We start from the raw sequence: 21,101 nt of genomic DNA on the forward strand, positions 1-21,101 counted from the left end.
AGAGAAAGCGTGGAAGCCTGCTATAGTTGTTCATATCTCATGTTATGCTAGCAGTATGTGATAAGCCATTTCACGTGCACAAGCGTGTGTACCACGCCAGCTCAATGCCTGTGCACTACGACCAAGTAAAATTACCGCAAATGGTGATGTACTCGTATTTATAATCGTATTTAAAGAAAACAAACACATTAACGTGTTTGGCGTTGGGCAAACAAACCGTATAACGGGAAAATCGTGACGACTGAAGGGAAACTGAGGGCATAATTTAATAGTGACAAATATGTGTGTCAAGGTGATCGAACATGGAACAAGTAATAAGAGAATAAAATGAAAGGAGAGAAAGAAATGCAAGCAAAAAAAATCCGTAATAAGGAAGTCGGCGAGCAAATGACAGAATTTAATGGAAAGCTTACATGTGTCAAAGTTAAGTGCCTTTAGTGTTTATAAGCAAAAGTAAGCTAAATTAAAATTACTTTTTGTTTTTACTTTGTTTTCTTGTTTCTTATCTGGTTTATCATTAACGAAAAGTGTGGGCGGGAAATTAATTCATAGATATCTTTGCGGGGGAAAGTTTAAGACCCAGATGATGAATATTTAATTTCTCTTTTTTTTCTTTGTAAGTTTTACTTACATCTGGATTTGATTTAAGGTATTTCCAATTTTCACTTGTTGTGTACCAACCCGAACATATGGGTAGAAATGAGAGTAAAGCGGGAGCCAGCCACACGATTATCAGCATAATAAATACACGGCGCGAAGTCATTATTAAAGGGTAATCCAACGGCTGAACAATCGCATAGTATCTGAAAGAAGAAAAATAGTATAATTGACGCGCTTTTGATTAAGGAGGGCAGTGGTTGCCTTGTGCGCACTTATGCTCACCTATCCACTGATATACAACACAAATGCATAATGCTTGCTGTTGAAAAATATACATCAAAACTATTCCAGACATCACACATAACCGAACCGAACATCCATTTGCCGGATATTTCAACGGAAGCATTAAAGGTCATAGCACAAAGCGCCACCAACATATCCGCAACTGCTAGTGAGACCACAAAATAATTGGTTATTATGCTATAGGTTTGCAAAAGCATAAAGAGATGCAGGATGAGAGAAAGAGAAAATCGAAAATATCAAAATTATTGACTGAATGATTGTTTCAAATAAATTATTAAAGTCGTAATTGAAAATTTTTAGTAATGCTTGTGATTCCCTATTCGCCCGTCAGGCTCCGATTTCAATCTAATCACCTTTCGTGTTGATAAGAACAATTGCACACTGGAGCGTGTTCTCAAGGCCATTTGCTATTAAAAATTACAAGTGCAGCTTCTTCTCGGTTGACTTACTTAAAAATAATAAAATTATGACGCCCTAATTTCTTAAAAATAAAAATTATATCTGGTTTCAAATTTAATTTGAATGAGAAGTACATATTGCTTCACATGGAATGCCTTGTTTCCATGCGCCCCCAAGCGCAAAGTCCAGAATCGCAATTAATAATAAGTGCCGGTTAGTTTTCTAACGATTATATAAAATTATAATTTGGCCGTAATAGCCACCTCAAATGAAACATGATTGCAATTGCGAAAGTTTACATGGCATGGCTGGGTTGGTTTGAAGTTAAAATTCCTTTAATTCAATTCTCACGTGCTAGCATGTATTTATGTACAAATTCACGGTCGCAAAAGTAACTGTACATAAAACAAAATTAAACATAAAAAAAATTTGCTGGAAAAAGCTATAAATCATAGGAAACATTAATCTCATTAAGATTTTTTTATGAAACATTCATAAACTATGTTATAAAACACATGAACGACGAATGAGACAATTGTGTTCGTCGCAGAGCGAATCCGGGATTCCCTTCGTCCAAGGAAAACCGCTATTTGTGGGCATATTTTTGATATCACATTTACGCACGCCACTTATAATAAATATTTTCTTTTGAATATGACCAACGCGTACGTGGACTCATGTCCACAATAAAAGTAACATGATTCACTTTTTATCACAATTGTGTCACAGTTTGTATGATTTGGGGACTAGGAGCTCTAACTAACGTAGGTAGGTCATAAGAGATTTAACAACAAATGCATGCGGGCGAATGTCCATGTACGTTCTATTGCTGTAGTGACCGTACAAAAGTCCTCTTAATATTACAGAGTATCGAAATTTATTTTCTTTTAGTATTTTAAACTAAAGACGGTGAGTGTGCAAGATTCGCCCATAGCCCGATATAATTTGCTTACTTCTTTAAATTGTGCTTTGTTTTTTGGTCTGCGTCTCAAGTTATGGGATGTATAGTAGAGAGACTAAAAATTGAAATCAAAGCAGAAGATATTGTATTCCTCGGTGTAGTGTTTATGATACGATAAAAACAACAACTGAAACAACTTGTAGAAAAAGGAATTTCATTGAGGATTTTTACGGCGCAACAGCTACTTGTTATTGTGTATTATTTGGACTGCGCCTCCCTCTTTTCGAAGTGTTAGTTGAGAAAATAAGCGAGAAAATTTTATGTCATTTAAGAGTGATAGAATTACGCCGTTGTAAAAAATATCTAATGCATTCTTTGTAGGCCACCTTTCCTCTCGCACATCACACAAACGTAGAGATTGCTTTACATTATCTGAATATGCAAATTTATCTCAGAACTTAAAGAAAACATTCTCCTTGTGACGAACATGATGACAATTCAAACTCTGCACAAAAACAAGTCCTTGCGATTTCAGACTACCACTTGGTCTCAAAGTCAGAACAGGATTTGATTAATAAGATTTTATGTTCTGCGAACGCTTAGGCGAACCATTTATATCCCCTTCATTAAAATGACAGCAAAGCCATTTAGAGTTTATACAGTTTAGACACTTTTCGATCAAGAGATCAACATAATAACTTACATCTCTCGAAATTTCGGCCGAAAAGACTACCAGTGCTATGAGCAGCTGTGTGGAATTTTAAACTTAATGTTTTACCTACTAATTCGTAGCGTCTTTAATACACTGACAAATACCTTTGCAAACTGTTTAGGTCTAATTAAAAGCACATCCAAGCCAAAATGTATAAGTGTAACTGCATTAAGATATTCTTTGAGCAAATGTGATATTCGAATGCTATCAGTGCTTCTGCCAATAAATAAAGCTCTTATATTTCTTGCCGTTTTCGAAACAATCTCCTCTAGGAAAATACTTACTTTTTGGTAAGTTAATTTACACATCTATTATTAATAAGAGAACGTCTGTTTTCGGTTGAAAATCGAACTGTTTTACGCAATTCCTGTTTCTGAAAACAATCAATATTTCTGAAAAATCCCGCATGCTTCCTGCATATAGATGTGTAGGATAAAGAACCTTCTGTGGTCTTTAATCCAATTTTGTAGCAATTACGGTGTTTGTCGCAAAGCCCCCTGCTTCATTTTATTTATATTTCAAAACGATTGTTTTTTAATATTTAACTATAACTATAACCTCGTTAAATATTATTATTGTATTATATTTTCTTCCACCCAAAAAAAAACAGTTGCCGTTCTCTTCAAAATCGTTTTTTTAATTGTTGTTTTTTTATTGGTTATTCAGGTAGCGAGACAGTTATAGGGTTTAAGATATATTTGCCGCAAGATGCAAACCAAAACATGAAAGTGTTTATGGGTAAAACTAAAAGAAACTGATTAAGTGTATCAAGCGTTTAAATAAGAAAGATTATCTGTTTAACATATCACCTGCAAATGAATAGTTATTTATATTCGCCACATTGCAGCGGATTCAAATCCCTCCTTTGCTGTCTATTTTTTCCACAAAAGTCTTGCTTTGTAAACAGTCAAAGTAGAAAAGTTCGACGCAAGTATGCAAACTTACCGCAGTTTCCTGTGTCGCATAACGGATATGATAACTAGCATGTTGCCCAGGATGGCAGCAAGTATGATGAAACCGATTATGAAACATTTGACGATGACAAAGGTTAAATGCGATTCATTAGAGGCATCAACAGGAACCGAGCTGCTGCTGGGGCCGTAAAGTGAACTACCACCGCCGTCGTTACCAGCAATGCCACCTATGCTAACAGCATCATTCATCACGTCATTGCCTACCATAACGTTTTCGTCAACCAAGCCATTGGCAACAAAATTTAAATACTTCATATTGGCAATGGCATCTTGCTCAACATCAATGACATTATACCGTTGACCACCATAATACAGCGCAGGTTTAGGGAGTGCTATAGAGGAGTTTGCGTTTGTTTCATTTGTCATCAATGTGATATTTGTTGAAGATAATCGTATTAATAGCAACGATGATGGTGGCGATGATCCATTTATAGGCATTATATGTTTGTGACACGAGAAATATATTATTTAGGTGTTTTCCTTATCGCTACGGTTATCATTAGTGGGTTACAGAGCGCAACACTAATACTTTGCCGATACTCCCTTATCATTGTACTCAAAGTTAGGTTGAAATTCGTTATGTGAGCAAAAAATTTTAGTAGACAATAAAAAATGTCTTCGAAAATTCGATCACATTTTTTAATATTAGCCGATAGTCCATAATTATGTTTAAATGGTGTTGCTCTTCGTATTCAATATATGAAAGGTACTGAAATTGCTCTTGCAACGGCTCGCTTTATTCAGTTTTGTCATCTATATCAGTGTCATAGTTATAACCATCTGTGTTATGCATTAGAAATTTTGTGGTTAATGTACCATGGCGTGATAACAATAATTGCTGAAGTGCTTGTTGGTCGTGTTGGCGCTTTAATTGTTAATTTTGGCAATAATATCCAGAATTAAATCTTAAATGGCTTGTTCTCATGCTGTAAATGATCACACTAGTAATTGTCCACCGCTTGCGCCTGTCTGCAAGTAATTGAAAATAATTATAAATTTAGTTTTAAGAAAGAATCTTCCACGAGCATCAAAGAAATGACAATAATTCCTATTTTACCGCCAGCAAGTGTGTCACTAAGCCACACGAATTTCTATAATAACTTAAAAATTATAATTCGTGCGCTATTAAGACGAAAAAATAATAATTGGAACTTGAGCCAAAAACAGAGATCAATTACATCCTCATTCCCCCGTTCTTTGATTAAAACAAAATGAACTATGCAGGAAAATACATAGCATCGCAGACAGAAAGAAAAGACATTAGTAAGTGACGCTTTAAACTTAAACTGAAACTTGTTATCAACTGCGTTATATGGTAATGAAATGAGGACACAAAATAGTGGCATATATAAATCTTTAGCGATTTACTCGTCACGTGCATATCTACATGCTGACATGTGCTCAAACCTTCAATTAAAGTAAGACAACTTGTAGAATCCATGGCCTAAGGCCTATCTATATAGTAAAGTATAGCTAAAAAACTTTTCAACAAGAATTTGTTTATTTCAAAACACGCACACTCGCTTTAATGCGAAAACTTCACTGGATAAATTGTAAGCGAACAAAGGCTACGTTCTTTCTTATATTTATGTTACAGCATTCATGAGCTGCTGTGTGTTAGTACTAGTCCGATAGACAATGTCGGGTGGACATATGCATTTTGAATTACTTTTCTTATTAACTACACGGCACTAATCCGCTGTTCGAAGGAAAATATAAACTATTTAATGAACGTATAAAACTGTGTTGTACCAAACATTTGAATCATTTTTTACAATTTTTCAATGCCATGCAAAAAAAAGGAAACTTAAAAACCTGTTGTTAGAGGGTTTCTTAAATTATGCACATTTTTTGTTTTTTTGGTCACATATAAGAAGAGTTTCAAAATACGTGGTTTCCACTACTGCGCGAGAATGAAAGCATTCATGCATTTATATGTTTGTTGCTTAACGTGCACATAATGATGAAAAGGAACAAAAGGCGCCTGAGTTTTTATTATTCTTTTTGTAACGCATCACTTTTTGAATGACAATAGCTATGCTTTAAGTGCTTTTCTTGGAAAGTAGAGAAAAAGTTGCTGAAGGAATTATTAAAAAGGTTCTCACACTATGCCAAATTCTCTTAAAATCGCAGTGGTACACACAAGTTTAAATTTTTATATAAAATGCGACAGAACACACCTTCATACTTAGCAATTAATGTGTTTTCATTACTCAAGGGGCTCGAGGTAATTTAGGCAATGCGCTTTGAAATTCTTGCAAATGCGTGTAACTGTTACATTATCCGGCCATAATTCAGTGTCGAAAATGTGGTAATAGTACTTTCAAGATCCATATGCACTATCATCGCCATACTTTGACCTTTTACAATTTGCATTGATGCACAGTGCCGCAGCTTCAAATCTTATGAATAATTTTTTTTGCTTTTGTAAACAAAGGCAAGTTGATTTTCTTAGTTTACTTGTAATCCACACATAGGAATATTGGATATAGATGTTAAGGTCGTGAACAACTTGTCTATAATGGGAGTATTTTGGAAAATACCTGGAAACTCCTAACGCCGTAGAATTACAAATAAAGCAAACTAAAATATATGTAAGGGATACTAAACGATTCGTTCTAAGCCTGCGTAACCTTTTTGGTAAAAAGTTTCAATACATTTACGATCAAGGCCGCATTTGCGAGGAATTTTCTTCCACAACGCTTAAGTCAATTAGAACCGAACGTTCAACTATTAAATAATTGCTTGCAGGGGTGCTTGCTGAATACATCGTATTCACTACGTCGTAGTGATGACTACAGGTAAAGGGTTGGTGCACCCTTTTTTTCTTCGTTTTATTTCAGCAATATTTATAAAAGAGTTATTACCGTTAATAAAAAAATATTTCAACTAAAAGTCGAATTTTGAACTCAAGAAATCCGTAACGTATGTACGTTCAATAGAAAACTGAAAGGGAATACTTCCAGCTAAAATCCGACATCAAGTTCGTGATCTAACATATAGGCAGTGAACTAGAAATATAAGTATACGTCTTTGCTTATAGTAAAAAATGCAAAATGAGGGAAATCAATGAACTAAACTTAAGTAATTTGTTCCAATCCATTTTGAAGCCTATCTTTTCTAAACCTTAAATACGAACGGTATCATAATTTAATCATAATTTCCGTTTTCCTACTATATATTTATGGGGTATTGAGCTCTTACAAAGGCTTCTTCGTCAAAAGTTGCCCTTCGTCTATATTTATCATTTATTGGCAAAATCAAAAATTTACTGTTAATCGCAATACCAATGATTATTAAATGTACGGAGATTTGTTTAAAGTGCTCTCATTGATATTCTGCACATAATCAAAACAAAAAAAAATCAATTCAATTTAGTTATTTTTCATTCTTTTTGGACATTTACGTACGTATTTTTATTTGTCTGGAGAAAGATAAAAAAAGAGAAAACAATAATAAAAGAATCCTGTCCTCATGGATTCAATTTCATGTTTGACAAACAATATTTATGAATTTCATGCTAAGTAAATATAATCTCAAGTATCCCGTTTGCATTTGCATGCGACTCGACATTCTGGATATTGTTCATAAAAAAGCTGGACTGAATTTTGTTTTTATATCTACTCACAAAGCTTGCGACGTACTTGCTACGCTATGCCTCACCATTTGCCAATGTCGGAGAGATGATGGCGTGTGTATATATTTTTGAGGAGAAGAATTTTCTCAAACGTTCCGTCAGTCACGTTCTTCTGCTCGCCTATCTACACTCTTTTGGCACTAACGTCTTTGCCAAAACTCCATTAATGCTTGGTAATAATTGGAGGAATTCTAAGATTTCGGAATGTTGCTTGCAAGCACGTACACGCGCTCTCTGGCTATGTGCGACAATATCGATTTGAAATTTAGATTAAAAAATTGGTCGCAGCGCCTAAAAGCTCGTCAGCAAAGGTGTTTTTTTAAATCGAACCCTACGGTGCAGTGTGTCCAAAATTCGCCTGCAGTCGAATCTGATGTTTGTTTTGTACAAATTTTCATAGTGAATCTTTCAATGCAAGTGCAGATAATTTGCATGTGTGCGTGTGCGTGTGCGTGCCAATGAAATATGCATAATGATAGAATTCAATTGCCATACAATAGATAAGCAAAACCAAAATCGTAGGGAAAGCAAAAAAGAAAATATTTTCGTGCAAATCGCTTTTTGTAGAACGAGCGTCAGCAGCGTTTCTTTAAATCGATTTTCATTTAAACATTCTTGCGTAGAAACAGAGAGAAACCTTGCATGGCCACGCATGCAGCGATTTTATAAATTTTTGATTATGTATCATGTTTCGTGTATTTCCTAATTTTGAGTTATTAATATGGTAGCCGTTATCTTCGTTTACCTTTTTCAGTTTCTGAGAATAACTGCTGAAAATAAAATTTGATTTAGGAATGCGACGTTGACAGCAGCTCGATATGAATGTTTAGAAGAAGCGGAAAAGCAAGCCAGCTGTACAGGAAAAGTTGAACCATTTTTAGTACAATGTTATTAGTGAAGCCGTGAATGGCACCACCAAAGTGGAATTCTTCACTAAGATAAACTGAAGTGCTAGAACCTGTGTTTAACGATGCGCACCTCTACCATGCACATCCACAAGTATTTCCCGCTTCCGCTCAGGATATGTACCGTCACCCGATAATCGGGGATTTCCGTGAACAGCGGTTAGTCAGATAGTAGCATTGGACTATCAGTAATCAGAAAATGGTTCTCGTGACAAATCAGACTGCCCGAAAATTTACTTCTTCTCTTATTTTACTGCTCAAGTCTAAGAGCGTGACATCTCTCTTTCATAATTAATTGGGTTAACTCGTCCATTGATATAAAATTTATTATATTTTACATAAACCATCGAATATTGTTGTTATTCATATACTATTTAGGGCTTGAATAAGGGTTGAGTAAAACAGTATTTAAGAGGGGACAAAACGGTTTCAAATCACACGGCAACATGACCGTCTCAATTTATAGCATTTAATATGCTCTCGCTCGATGTTGTGTTATAGATTAATCTTTCTGTGGAATGTTCTTCTTTCTTTCATACCTACTTTATGTCTGTGGAGTTGTACACTGTCTCCACTCTCAAAAAGCTGGCGATAGTAAAAAAAAAACTTCAATCGGTATTTAATTAAAATTCGTTACAATAAGAACATATTTTTTGCTTTTTGTAATTGAAAGCAAGAGTTTAACAAATTTTATATGTTCAACGTAAAATCTTTCGGCAAAAGTTAGGTAGTACCGCATTGCAATTTATCTGTAATAATATTATTAAAAGTAATTTTCTTATTATTACGGATACGAGTACGTTCAACATTTGATTATGCTTCGTATAAAAAAAACAAAAAATAGAAAAAAAACGAGATTCCCAATGACCATGAATTATATTCAAAAAGAAACACACAAAAATGCCGGCAAACAAAATTTCTACCGTATCATGTGCAGTTACTCTAGCATCCGTCGGTCATCTTAACGTACGAATTGTCAAACTACTACGACGTCGCAACCTTCACATGTAGAGAACAGAAGAGAGGACGTTTGTTTTTGATTCCTCATCCCTGATGCCTTTGGGGCCACTGCAGTTTCAACCATTACATAGTATTCGCAAACGTTACAAGGAAGAAAACGAAAAACACTTAGACAATATCGCAGCAAGAGTCCATTTATATGTACGTACGTATTTATACTTTGATTTGCATTTTAAATTGCAACCAAAATAGCAGTTATGTGGTATTCATTCATAAATCATGAACCATTCGTTTTTTTGTTTAGCGTTATGTAATATAAGCGCAAGTTCTCCATCATTGTAAACGTTACGGTTCGTTGATTTCACATCTAGACGAGAGAGAGTTAGAGATCATTTTGCTAATCAAGAAGCTTTAAATTTTAAAATTTATTATCAATTTTTTATTTCTATCATACTCTGACTCATTGTTCGTGCTACGTATAAAAATCAGGTCAATAATAATTAAATAAACGTTATTTAATTTAGAAACAATTAAAATTGAACTCATATCATTCGTTGTAAGAATTGTTTGAAATTTTAGCCTCGCCACACTAACACCGATATGGTTTGACTTTAACTGTCGCATGAATTTATTTTTACTTTATATAGCAGTAGACTCGCAAAGAAACCAACTCACTTAGAATTTGTAATAGCTCGGCTGTCTAACAAATCATACTATTTATCTTATAGGGATATAGTTAAAACTAATTGCATTAATTTTATTTATCCATTATTTATTTAAATGTACGCAAAATTCATCTACAATAAAGATTCAGCTGAATTGAGCGAACCCGAAATAATAGACTCAACGCGTGGCGTTATATATAACTTAGTTACTTGTAACTTGTTACCTAAATCAATAAATGCAAAGAATCGCACAAAATTAAAAGAAAGAAAAAAAAATATATCAAATTGCAAGTGTATCACTAAATCGATGCAAACGTGCAAAAACTTGGCAGCTGATTGATTGTACGACATTGAAAATGTCATAAGCTTTAGTTTAGCTTAAGCACGAAGAATAGTAGGGTTACTTGATTCGAAAAGGTAACACAGGCAAGCGTACACTTTCAAAAGACCCGGTTGCCGATCTCCAATATCTGCACTTACTGCGATTCAACTAACGGCTTTGAAATTTTGTGAATGGGTAGAAAGGAGATTTTACTTAAACTCGTTTCAACAGTCATAAAAACCATAAGCGGAACAATTGATATGGAGTAAAATCGCATTTTCACCAACTTTGTACATATGCAAGCGCTGGGAAAATTGCCGCCGTTCAAATATTTGTGAGATTGGTCTCTTACGCAAGCACAGGTTGATGCCCAACTAAATCAAAATAATTTAATTTGGATTATTTTAAATGTTGTCGTTATTTTGTTTTCTTCTCCTGCTTAATTTATTCCAGGCAGAGAAACTGAAGCGCACTCAAACGTAAGTTGTTCGAAAACAACTTTTATTTTAATGATATGCACGTGTTACCAAAAAAAAAAAAAAAAACAAAAAAAAGAAACTTTAGTTTTGTTACGTAACAATTAGTTGTGGCGTTTTTTTTTTCTCTAATAATATTTCATACAAGTTTATATGCACTTATACAGACAGACATGTGTATTTATTTATATACAAAAAAACTTTGTCTTGCAACTTTGCTGATGTAGGTTACGGTTTATAAGAAATGGCGGGACCGTGCAGTACAGTGAAAATAAATTTAATTTACGCAGTGATAAAGTGCTATGGGAACTACAAGCTGACAAACAGGAAAAATACTGATATGAAGCTAAAACTATGCTGAACAGAGAAAGAAAGAGAAAGTTTCAAAGTCAACTACAGCTTCCACTGCTATTAAATAAAATTTGAAATTATATTAAATTGTAATAAAAAGAGAAACGAGCAAATTTAACGTTAACAACAGTAATCTCCGAATAAAGAAAATCTAGTTTGGGGAAAGAATTACTTTGAAATCTTTGAAAAAAACTAATGAGAATTTCGAATACTTAATATCTGGTGACAGGCAGTACATGAGGAGTGCTTCTATATATATATGTATATATTTTTTTTATAAAATCTGAAAATTCTAGTCGTCAAAGCGTAAAAAAATCTTTTTGGGGCATGCTTATGGGTTGGAAAGTCTACTCTTGGAACGGTAATGATTACGAAAACCTTACGATATATTTTCATCGCTTCCCAACTTATGCCACATGGTGGCCAACAATAGTAGGCCACTGTGCATTCTCTGGTTATGCAGAGCACAACAGAAAGAACAAAATCAATTTCAACTATAAACTAAATGATGTTATATAGTAAGAAGAAGAAGTAGAAACAGAAGAAGAATAAAATCCTTTCAAGGACAATTTAAAAATAAAAGTATCAAAAAAAAAAAAAAAAAAACAAAGAGAAGCGTGCTTATACATATGTGTATTTGTGTAGATAACTGAAAAATGAGACCGTCCGCATGTACAGATGAACTGTTGGATATGCAAATATAAAAACAATGGCAACAATAACAATCAAATGTAAAATGACATGAAATTACTATACGAAAAGAGATGCCAACAAACCAGCTGAGCTTAATAACTGTCACCCATAATGTATGTCTGCGTGTTGAATGCTTCGAGAAAAGTGGTACGATAAGCCACCAACCGACCCATGGCAGGAAAGCGAAGATAAAGACTTTATCTCAAACTACTTTGTCTCTTTTCAATTTTCCTTTACGATTGGAATGATGAATGTTTATGAAATGTGTACACGATTAATGTTGATGATACACACATGTATGTATGTGTGCGTATTATTTTAAGAATTTAGACCTTTAAGCAAAATTAGTGCAACGTTTGGAAAGGAAGCAATTTTAAATTTGAAAGAAACGTAGAGTTGTTTGATTTGTTAATAAGCCATGAAACCAATGTTTTTGTCAAACATCATGTAATATATACGTGACAACGTGTTAATTAATTTCAGTTTTTGACTTCAGTTTGAATGCAAAACATAATCTCAGGCTGGATGGCTTGCATGTCGAAATATAAATAAAAGCATGAAACCAGCATTTTAGCAATGTTCGAAAAGGAGAATGAAAATGAAAATATTGATCTAAAACCAATCAACCAGCATAGCGATCTAGAACACCGAATATCAATCGCATGTTAGAGGCCTGTTTTTCAGGTCAGTCCGTACGTTCGGTATACATTACGTTAGGGAGCTTGGTTACATGGTGCTCATTTTATACTCCCTGGAATTACGCCTACAAAGAAATGCAAACAGCTTTTCATTCTCTAGAAAGAACTCATTTACTACTGAGTATTTCAAGGATTCACAAACATTGAGAAATGTAGATTTGCTCGTTGCGTCAAGATTTTCATGCGACCAAAAGCATTACGTTTTAATCAGATCTAGCCGATCTGGATGTTCACCTACCTTGGTGACGCTAATACTTGAATATGCGTCCGTTGTGCAGTCGATTTCCTAACGATGTTATGTAGACTCAATACCGGCTCTTTACCCTCAGGGAATTAATTGGGTTGAAATCCGCCCGTTTCTTTGTCTACCTAAGAAAATCGAACGGTTTTGTTAACTTTTCCGTCATTACATATATATATCCTTTTATATTTATATTTTTCCTTTCCATTATTCAGTGCAATAAAGTGAAGAGCGCACGTATAACGTTGTAGTGATTTAAAAATGACAGGTTGCGACGTTCTTTGTATGCCTTATTTTATATTTTCTTAGTAATATAATTATTTCTTGTTTCAAACTTTCACCTTCGATTTAATTTCCAAAAAAAACCTACGTTCCTTAAGATTTCAGTGGTGCACGGCAAGATCATATCTTCATATTTTCAATAATTCAATAGCTGTTTTGCTCCCTACCATCATTGTTATTACATTTGTTTTTAGTATTTTTATGTTATCGGAAAAAACTTGTACACATTTTGTAAAGCTTTTATGCGCTTTCTTGCAAATGCTCAATACTTTAAGCGTAAAGCTTAGTAATATAAGTAGAAATTTTGATTAGAAACTGTGCCCTGCTGTGAGGCTTCGTGGGGCATACTGAAAGGCAAATTGTGAAAATCACGAAATTTAGACATCTTTCATGAATAGGGAGCAGTCTCTATTCATCTTCTTTTACTTTCTTCAGATTCTGTCTGATTACCTTGGCTGTCTCTTCTTTCAATGTCTCAACTTTGCAGTTTTGAAAGTAGACAAACCTCGTTTTCAAATATGGCGGTTCATCGCGACAATCTTAGACGCATCTTCATTTATCCGACCGAAGCTGGCGAAAAACTTCGTGTGCGTGTACATTATCGATGGATACCATCTATAAGTGAGAGTCGATAAAGATCTATACTTATCGAGTGTACTCAGCTATGAGCAACCGAGTTCCCCTGTGACTAGCTTGTGGCATGTTATGTAGTGAAATTAGAAGAGTTTAATGTCTATGAATTTCCATCAAGACCGCGCAGCACAAAGGGGCATCAAGTACCTTATCAAGCGTACATACGTATTCTTTGTTCTGCTCATGTCTACTTGTGCCCGTTGATGAGCCTACAAGTCCGCATAATTCTTTGCGGAATTCTTGAGGTTTGAAAACCGTGAAAACGTATACATTTCGCCCGCAAATTTGAAAATAAATCTGTATCTTTGAACGTTCAGTTCAAAATTCCTATATAGTACGCGTTGAATTTAAACTAAGACATGGATCATTTAGCTTATACTAAACGACCTATTCTTTATTCTTTTCAGTTCCTGCAACGTCTCGATGTTTGGTTGTAAATAATCAAAGCTACAATAATATAAGGTAGGAAGTGATTTTGCACTAAACTTAAGAACTATATATAAAGCACTTATCTTGAATAACATAGATATTTACTTTTCAAGTATTTGTATTCAATCAGCACGTTACGAATTAAATTATGACTGCAATGACATGTCTATGACAATGAAAGTAAACGAAACACATATAACATGAGAGGTAACAATAATAATAATAGTAAGGGCTACGATGGCATGAAATTAAAATCATTTTAAATTGAACAACAACTGAAGATAGTTATTTAACCATGAAAGTATGCTATTTACAATCGTAAATAAAACATTCTTATATATACTCCTGCATACTGGATACACCCCCATGTTTATATATTTATATATTTATAATGACTTTGGCATTTATATCTATCAATGACAAGGATTATGGGTCTAAGTATATTTATATACGTTTACCGGTATGTGCGCATTGTACCGCCTTCAGTTTTTTTATTATTTCTTTCTGCGCTTGACTGTATAGGAAATCTAAACAATGCAAACTGAGTCCATGAACTTATGAGCACGAAAACAGGCAAGAAAATAATTTAGTAACTAAATTCGTTATGGCTAAAAGAGCAACTAACTGTACGTTGAATTCATAACAGTTAAGAATCAGAATGAAACCATATCCATAAGAGCACATGAAAGATGCACGCATTAACAATGGATATCCTTGTAATCGCAGCATAATAATAATGAATGCCTTGACAGTACTCGCTTGTTTGCTATTCAACATGCCAACAGATACTTAATAATCATTAACAATGGAATCATAGACAACGTGACAATTATCTACATGACTTAAAGATTTAAATTCATATAAACATTGTTATACACAAGAAAGCTTTTCAATACTTTTTACTTTTTTTATAATTTTTCTCAACTTGTTATACTTGTTATATATGTTTGTATATATAGTTAAGATCCGCGAATGTAGAAAAAATGATTGTTATTTGATATAAAATTGGGAACGATTTGGGAAATTATTTTAAACATATTTCTTTGCTAAGTAAATCATAAAATAGTCAACAATTTTAATCAATAGCGATCTGTTTTAAAGTGTTCTCAAGAAGCTTTAACTTTATTTAACGTCTTTACCCAACGTCTGCAATAGGCTTCTGTGGCGAATGAGTTATTTACATAAAACATGAATTTCCCATTGACGTTAAACGCATTGGCAGAACATAATCGAATCGATTAATAAATCCCCCGAACGAATTGAAGTCGAGATTTTTGAAAGTTTTCCAAACTTTATTTATTACGTTTAATAGAAGAGGTTTGTACAATGCTTTTAATTTTTTGCTTAAACATCTCAGACTTCTAGACAGTCAAACAGGGATTAGATGAACGCAAGAACATAAAACTCCAGGAGTAGATAGGCCCTATTTCTGGTCGTACGAGAATACTTGGTTCTGTGTAGTTTTGAAAACTATACCCAAATTAAACGTAAAGGAAACAACTCTCATTTTAAGTAAACCTCTTCCGGGGTGTTGCAAAGAGCACAATAATTTGTAAGAATGCTTACAAAGGAAGCATAGCTAAGAGAATAGTAAACATTACCTCGAGCAGGCATAGAAATTGTAGCGGACAAAAAAAATATGCACATACAATGTGTGTGACATAAAAAAAAGAAAAATACCTAAAATAATCCTTAATATTACATGAAACATATATGTAGATATATAAATGAATATTTTACGCTCACATAGATAAATTCATACACCGCACCTGCCATTGATCGGCTTTGTTGTCACATAGAAAAGCTTTAGGTGTAATGAAGAAAAATTCATGTTGATATTCCAGTAATGAATGGGATCCAATGGAAATGATGGTACAAGAACAAAGCTTAACGTTATTGCTGCAAGTTCGCATTTTTGTTATACGCGTTTGTTGGTTTTGTTATAACCATTATAATGTATTCGTTTGTAATATTATTACGCGTTGCCTGTACTCATCCGTTGCGGGCATGCACATTACGTATGTACAAGCAAGCAAGAACTTGTAGCTAAACCGTAAAACCCTCAACGGCGTCATAAAAATGTTATCAAGCATTAGTTTTTGTTAGGCTCATAATAAACATAAATTCCGAAACATTGTATTTCCTCATGCACTTCTATAATGGGTCCAAACATTTTTGTACTTGTAATCAAGGGATGTGAGGCAATTATTGTTGTTATCCATATAATAATTAACCGGAAAATCTTTTAACATATATGTATACGTAAGTGAATGTGAAGGCAGACGTCTTGTAACTGTTTATCCATGGTCGTCTGCAGATATTTAAAATTTGCGATTTATGTTCTTAGGTCGATTCGCCAGAATTACTCATGAAAAATTTGAAGCAATGCAATGTTATTTTGCGTAAGAACGATATTAACTGGAGCAAAGTTCACTATTAAGAGAAGAAAACTCGATTTGTTTAGCAGTCTCATCTTAATAGAGTGTAATCGCGAATCTGGGACTATTGTAATGCATACACATTTAAGTAGCAGCTTATCCGGCTAAAGTGACACGATGACAAGGATATCGAAGGTTTGAATATCAATTTCCAATCGACAATCGTCTATCCTTATCAAGCATTTGTTTTATTCTTCGCAGTCTGCTTCCATTATTAATTTAGAAAATATATATTTTTGTTAATATTCAATCAATTCAGATCAATAAATTAAGCATTCTATCTGCCTGCAATACCGACTCGTTAAAATGTAAACACAATGTTCGCTTCATGTATTAATAAAACTTGTGGTTTTGCTTTGAATAAATTCTATTAATATTTTCTATCGAAACTCCTACATGCTGCAACACATTTTATTAATAATTCGCTTGGTTAACACAACAACAAGTGTACATATATTGGCTATTAAGAGGGGTCGCACACCATTATTCATGTTATTGCACTGTTTTCCGTAATTACGGTTTACTATAACAGAAAGTGGCCAACTCAAGTTTACCACATGGGAAAAAGCGTATAAACGAGAAGACTGGATTGGTATTCAAATTGTAAATTGCATTAGTTTGTTTAACGTACATTCTATACGTTATGGTCACGTAGAAAACAAAAGATAAAAAGAATTAATTTTGATGCATTGACGACAACGTTCAGTTTTCTTAAAGAAAAGATTTGCTCTAGCGATCCTTCTTCAAGAATTTAAATTAAACTCTGCTACACTTAATTATAAATTGTGTTCGACTTTCTTTATAAAGTACTATAAAGAAATTATCTCAAGTTTTTCAAGCTAGGGCCTTTTAATTGAAGACATTCAGTACATGCGAGGCCTAATTATTTGAATTGTTTTCTCAGCACTTTTTATAGCCATCATTGATATTCCTTTTGTCAAAACGTTTGCGACGCTCAGCAGGAAGCTTCATAGACCCTACAAGGTATACATATTCTTGACCAGCGTTAAATTCTGAATAGATTCAAGCATGCCCGTCTGTCTGTCTGTGTAAGATCTGTTGTGAACGTTCTCCTGACCACGAAGATGAAGCTATCGACTTGAAATTTGGCAGAAACATTGGAAGTTCTTGCGTACAGGTTGGTAATGCGAATGGCAAAGTCATCCATTCGCAAAAACGCAGACACGGCCTACAAATTTGCAAAAGAATTTGGAAAACTTTTCAAACTTTTCAAAAGACACGTCTACAATACCCACGCGCCTATACGACAAAAACTTTTGTTTTGAAAATAAAAAAAAGCTTCGACCACGTCTTATTATAAAGCACGAAAACTTAGGTCTTTTACTTTTTTATGCTTTTTAGGATAATTGTGATTCTTTCACGACCGAATACAATTTTTTCATTTAATATTCTTCCTTTGCGCGTGCAGTAATATCGTTTAATTGAACATTATTTTATAGCCGAAAATTTTGAAATATCATACTTGTCATTATATTATTCACTTAGTTACGCACGAAAGGTTTAATGTAAACTTATATTAGCTTTAATTTCGTTTTGTAGGAAAAATTATGTTCCGTATTGCATACGGAAGGAAAAGAAGAAGTAAAAAGGAATGTTCTGTTTTTATCTATAAAACTTTCGACAATTAATTAAAAAGTTATAATATATTCGAAACGAAACCCGTACAATACATTCACACGTATTTTAAGCCACCTATCACGGCATAGTAGTTAAGTTTAACAATTTGGTTACAATTTTTGCAAAACGTGTGAAAAGATTGCAAGAAACCGCTAAGAGGATATATACATATTCCATCACTCCATATACCCGAATTTCCCCAATGCTTAAACCGGGATATATTCATCCCAGCACGATACTGTAAATGGGTCCATTAAACGCTATTCAACGCTACATTCGCACTCCTATCCATCCACAAAATATACACGTTTCCAACTAATTGTTTTCCAACGACTTGAACAAATGAAAACTTCATCTCATCATATTCAACAAACATTAGTTAAGTTAGCACACTCATCGATTTACAGGTGACCCGATAGGTAGTTGGCAAATGAGAGAAGTGGAGTTTTCCTCTTCGCTAAAATAGTAATAGATACTTCTTTTGACTAGAGCTGATTGTCAAAATTCCTTGCAACAATTAGAAACAGTTTATCGTTTGCAAGCATAACGTTCTAGATATATATATAAAAACTTTTTTATACAGGCTTACATAAATTGAGGACAAAATGCTACCATTTTGCTTCATTTGCAGCGTCAACTGTCTAAACTTTTGTGAATTAAAATTACTTATGTTCTGCAAAAGTGGATTTTGCTGAATTTTACATATGCATGTTTAAGATGTGCAACCAAAATCAGCTTACTTGTGTCAATAGAATCATTCATTGCATTAACCTGAAATCGATAAACTAATAAATAGTTTAATGCAAATTTGAGCAATAATTAAATAGACTGGCTATCTTAGCGTATACTTAACATACAAATTAAATATCGCTAGTACGTATCAGCTGATCAATCTCTCTAATGCCCTAAGAACTTAGTTGTTAAGTGGAAAGGCTTCAATAAATTTTTAAAAAACTCAAAGAAAAGTTGCTCACATTTTGTTTATAGTAAATGCTGCATTGTTTTCGTTGCATGTTCTTATAAGTTTGGCATAAAAATATGGTGTAACTATCGCTAGCTTAGTGACAGCTGGCTTAAGACAGAATTCTGAGACTTGACACGGAGACTTGAGGTCTGAGGCAACTTTTATAATGTAATGACTAAGAGCTTGTTGAGATACTAATAAGGAGAAAATTGTTAAGTCATAGCAGACTTATTACTATTTTTATACATTTTTGTAAATATAGGGAAAAAGACGGCTACATGTGCCACTCCGGAATTTACAAAGCATAAAGAAAGATAATTTGTAATAAGTTGCATAAACATTCTTTATGTAGTAACCTACACAAGCCAACACTGCCGTTGTACTTTTGCCCAAACTTTATGCTTTTTTAAATGAGAGAATTTATTTAATAATATTGAAAAATGTCTTAAATTAGTTTATGCTCAATGTGATGTTTATTAAATTCACCCAAACATCAAAATCGATTCTTTACAGTTGCTTTTTTAAAATTATTTTCATTGAGTTATATTTTTTTTATACACTTCACACATGTGCATGCTCCTGCCCGAATAATACGAAAAAGTTACATGACGAGTAAGGACTAAGAGTTGACGTTTGCAATTTTTTTGTCTTTTAGATTGATATGAAACAAAATTTAAATTATGACATCAGTCACATCGGAGCAACAACTATATATATATATACCTAAAATATTTTCTACGACACGCTAATAGCAAACAAAGCTTATAATGAATACGAGAATCGACTTCAGCTTGATTTATACATTCAAACAGAATCATCTCATATCTATTTATATAATAAGAAAATGATTGTCTTGCGTAAGCGTAATAGAGAAATAGCTACGGATAAAAAAGTAAATCAGTAAATTTCCATGAAATGAAAGCATATCTGCACATACGTCGAGAGCGCACAAATGTGTACGAACTTGAGAAAAAGAAATACTTTCGTATTTGAAAGGAAAAATGGCAGTGACTGCAAGTTGTCTGCAGGATATCAATAAATTATTGAACATTAAAAGAACCAGAACAGAAAGAAAGGCGCTCGCAGATCCAAAAATATCTATGAAAAATTAAAGTGTAAATATTAAAAACAAAATGTAACTAAATTATTTGCTCGTAGATACAATGGATATAACATAAGCTCATTAAACGGTCCTTTAGGCTTTTCTTGTCAACAAAGCTCGCTAGTATGTCCGACATTTTGAAGTACATTAGAACACGAGAGAGCGTTGATTTAAGTAACGGCAAATACTCTTGTGGAAGCATTTAGAAAAAAGGAATAGAAAATAATAAGTATTTTTAACCTTTTTCATAAACAACCTTTTATTTTTATTTATTCGTCATTTATCATAAATGGCATAAGCCGGGAATTTAATATGAAAGGATGTGTGAAGCGCGCATGAAATCGAGCCAACATCAAATATATTAGTTCTTTCCCACAATAAATGCTTATGCATTAAACATATTGCATATCACTTATATCTATCTATAGTTGATCTGTTATAAATTGCTTTTTAAGTATGCATAAAATGTTTGCATTATAATACAGAGATATATGGATGCGTGGATATTAAAAAATATTAAAATATTCATATTCGTATTTGTCCTGAAATAATTGCAACAAATTGCTCAGTTTTATGATTGCGAAAGCAGTCAAAGGAAATTATGAAACCCGGCTTAGTTTGCTTATCTCAGATATTATTTGACATATATCATTGTTAACGCGTCGCTTTACGGCGTCTGATTAAACCTACATAATGTACCGTATACATGGGCGCGTATATCTCTGGTTCGATAAATTTGAACCTTTATGCTGCTAACCAGATCTTTTTCCTAAATTCC

At 33.6% G+C, this 21,101-nt stretch overlaps 1 protein-coding gene across 4 annotated transcripts in view; it reads right to left on the minus strand.

The window, feature by feature from the left end:
* The window catches only part of LOC119634999 (octopamine receptor beta-1R), a 29,930-nt gene that overhangs the window by 6,262 nt on the left and 2,567 nt on the right, over positions 1–21,101 (minus strand). For all 4 annotated transcript variants that reach the window (XR_005247007.1, XR_005247006.1, XM_038029485.1 and 1 more), the window contains exons 2-4: positions 3,861–4,858; positions 883–1,080; positions 632–803 (exon numbers count right to left, since the gene is read on the minus strand). Coding sequence is in view for 2 of the 4 variants with exons in the window: in XM_038029485.1 (XP_037885413.1) it covers positions 632–803; positions 883–1,080; positions 3,861–4,327 (837 nt within the window). In the remaining 2 variants the exon portion in view is untranslated. The remainder of the gene's footprint in view (positions 1–631; positions 804–882; positions 1,081–3,860; positions 4,859–21,101) is intronic.

The sequence above is a fragment of the Glossina fuscipes genome, unplaced genomic scaffold (assembly GCF_014805625.2).
Source record: "Glossina fuscipes isolate IAEA_lab_2018 unplaced genomic scaffold, Yale_Gfus_2 3, whole genome shotgun sequence".
NCBI lineage: Eukaryota > Metazoa > Arthropoda > Insecta > Diptera > Glossinidae > Glossina > Glossina fuscipes.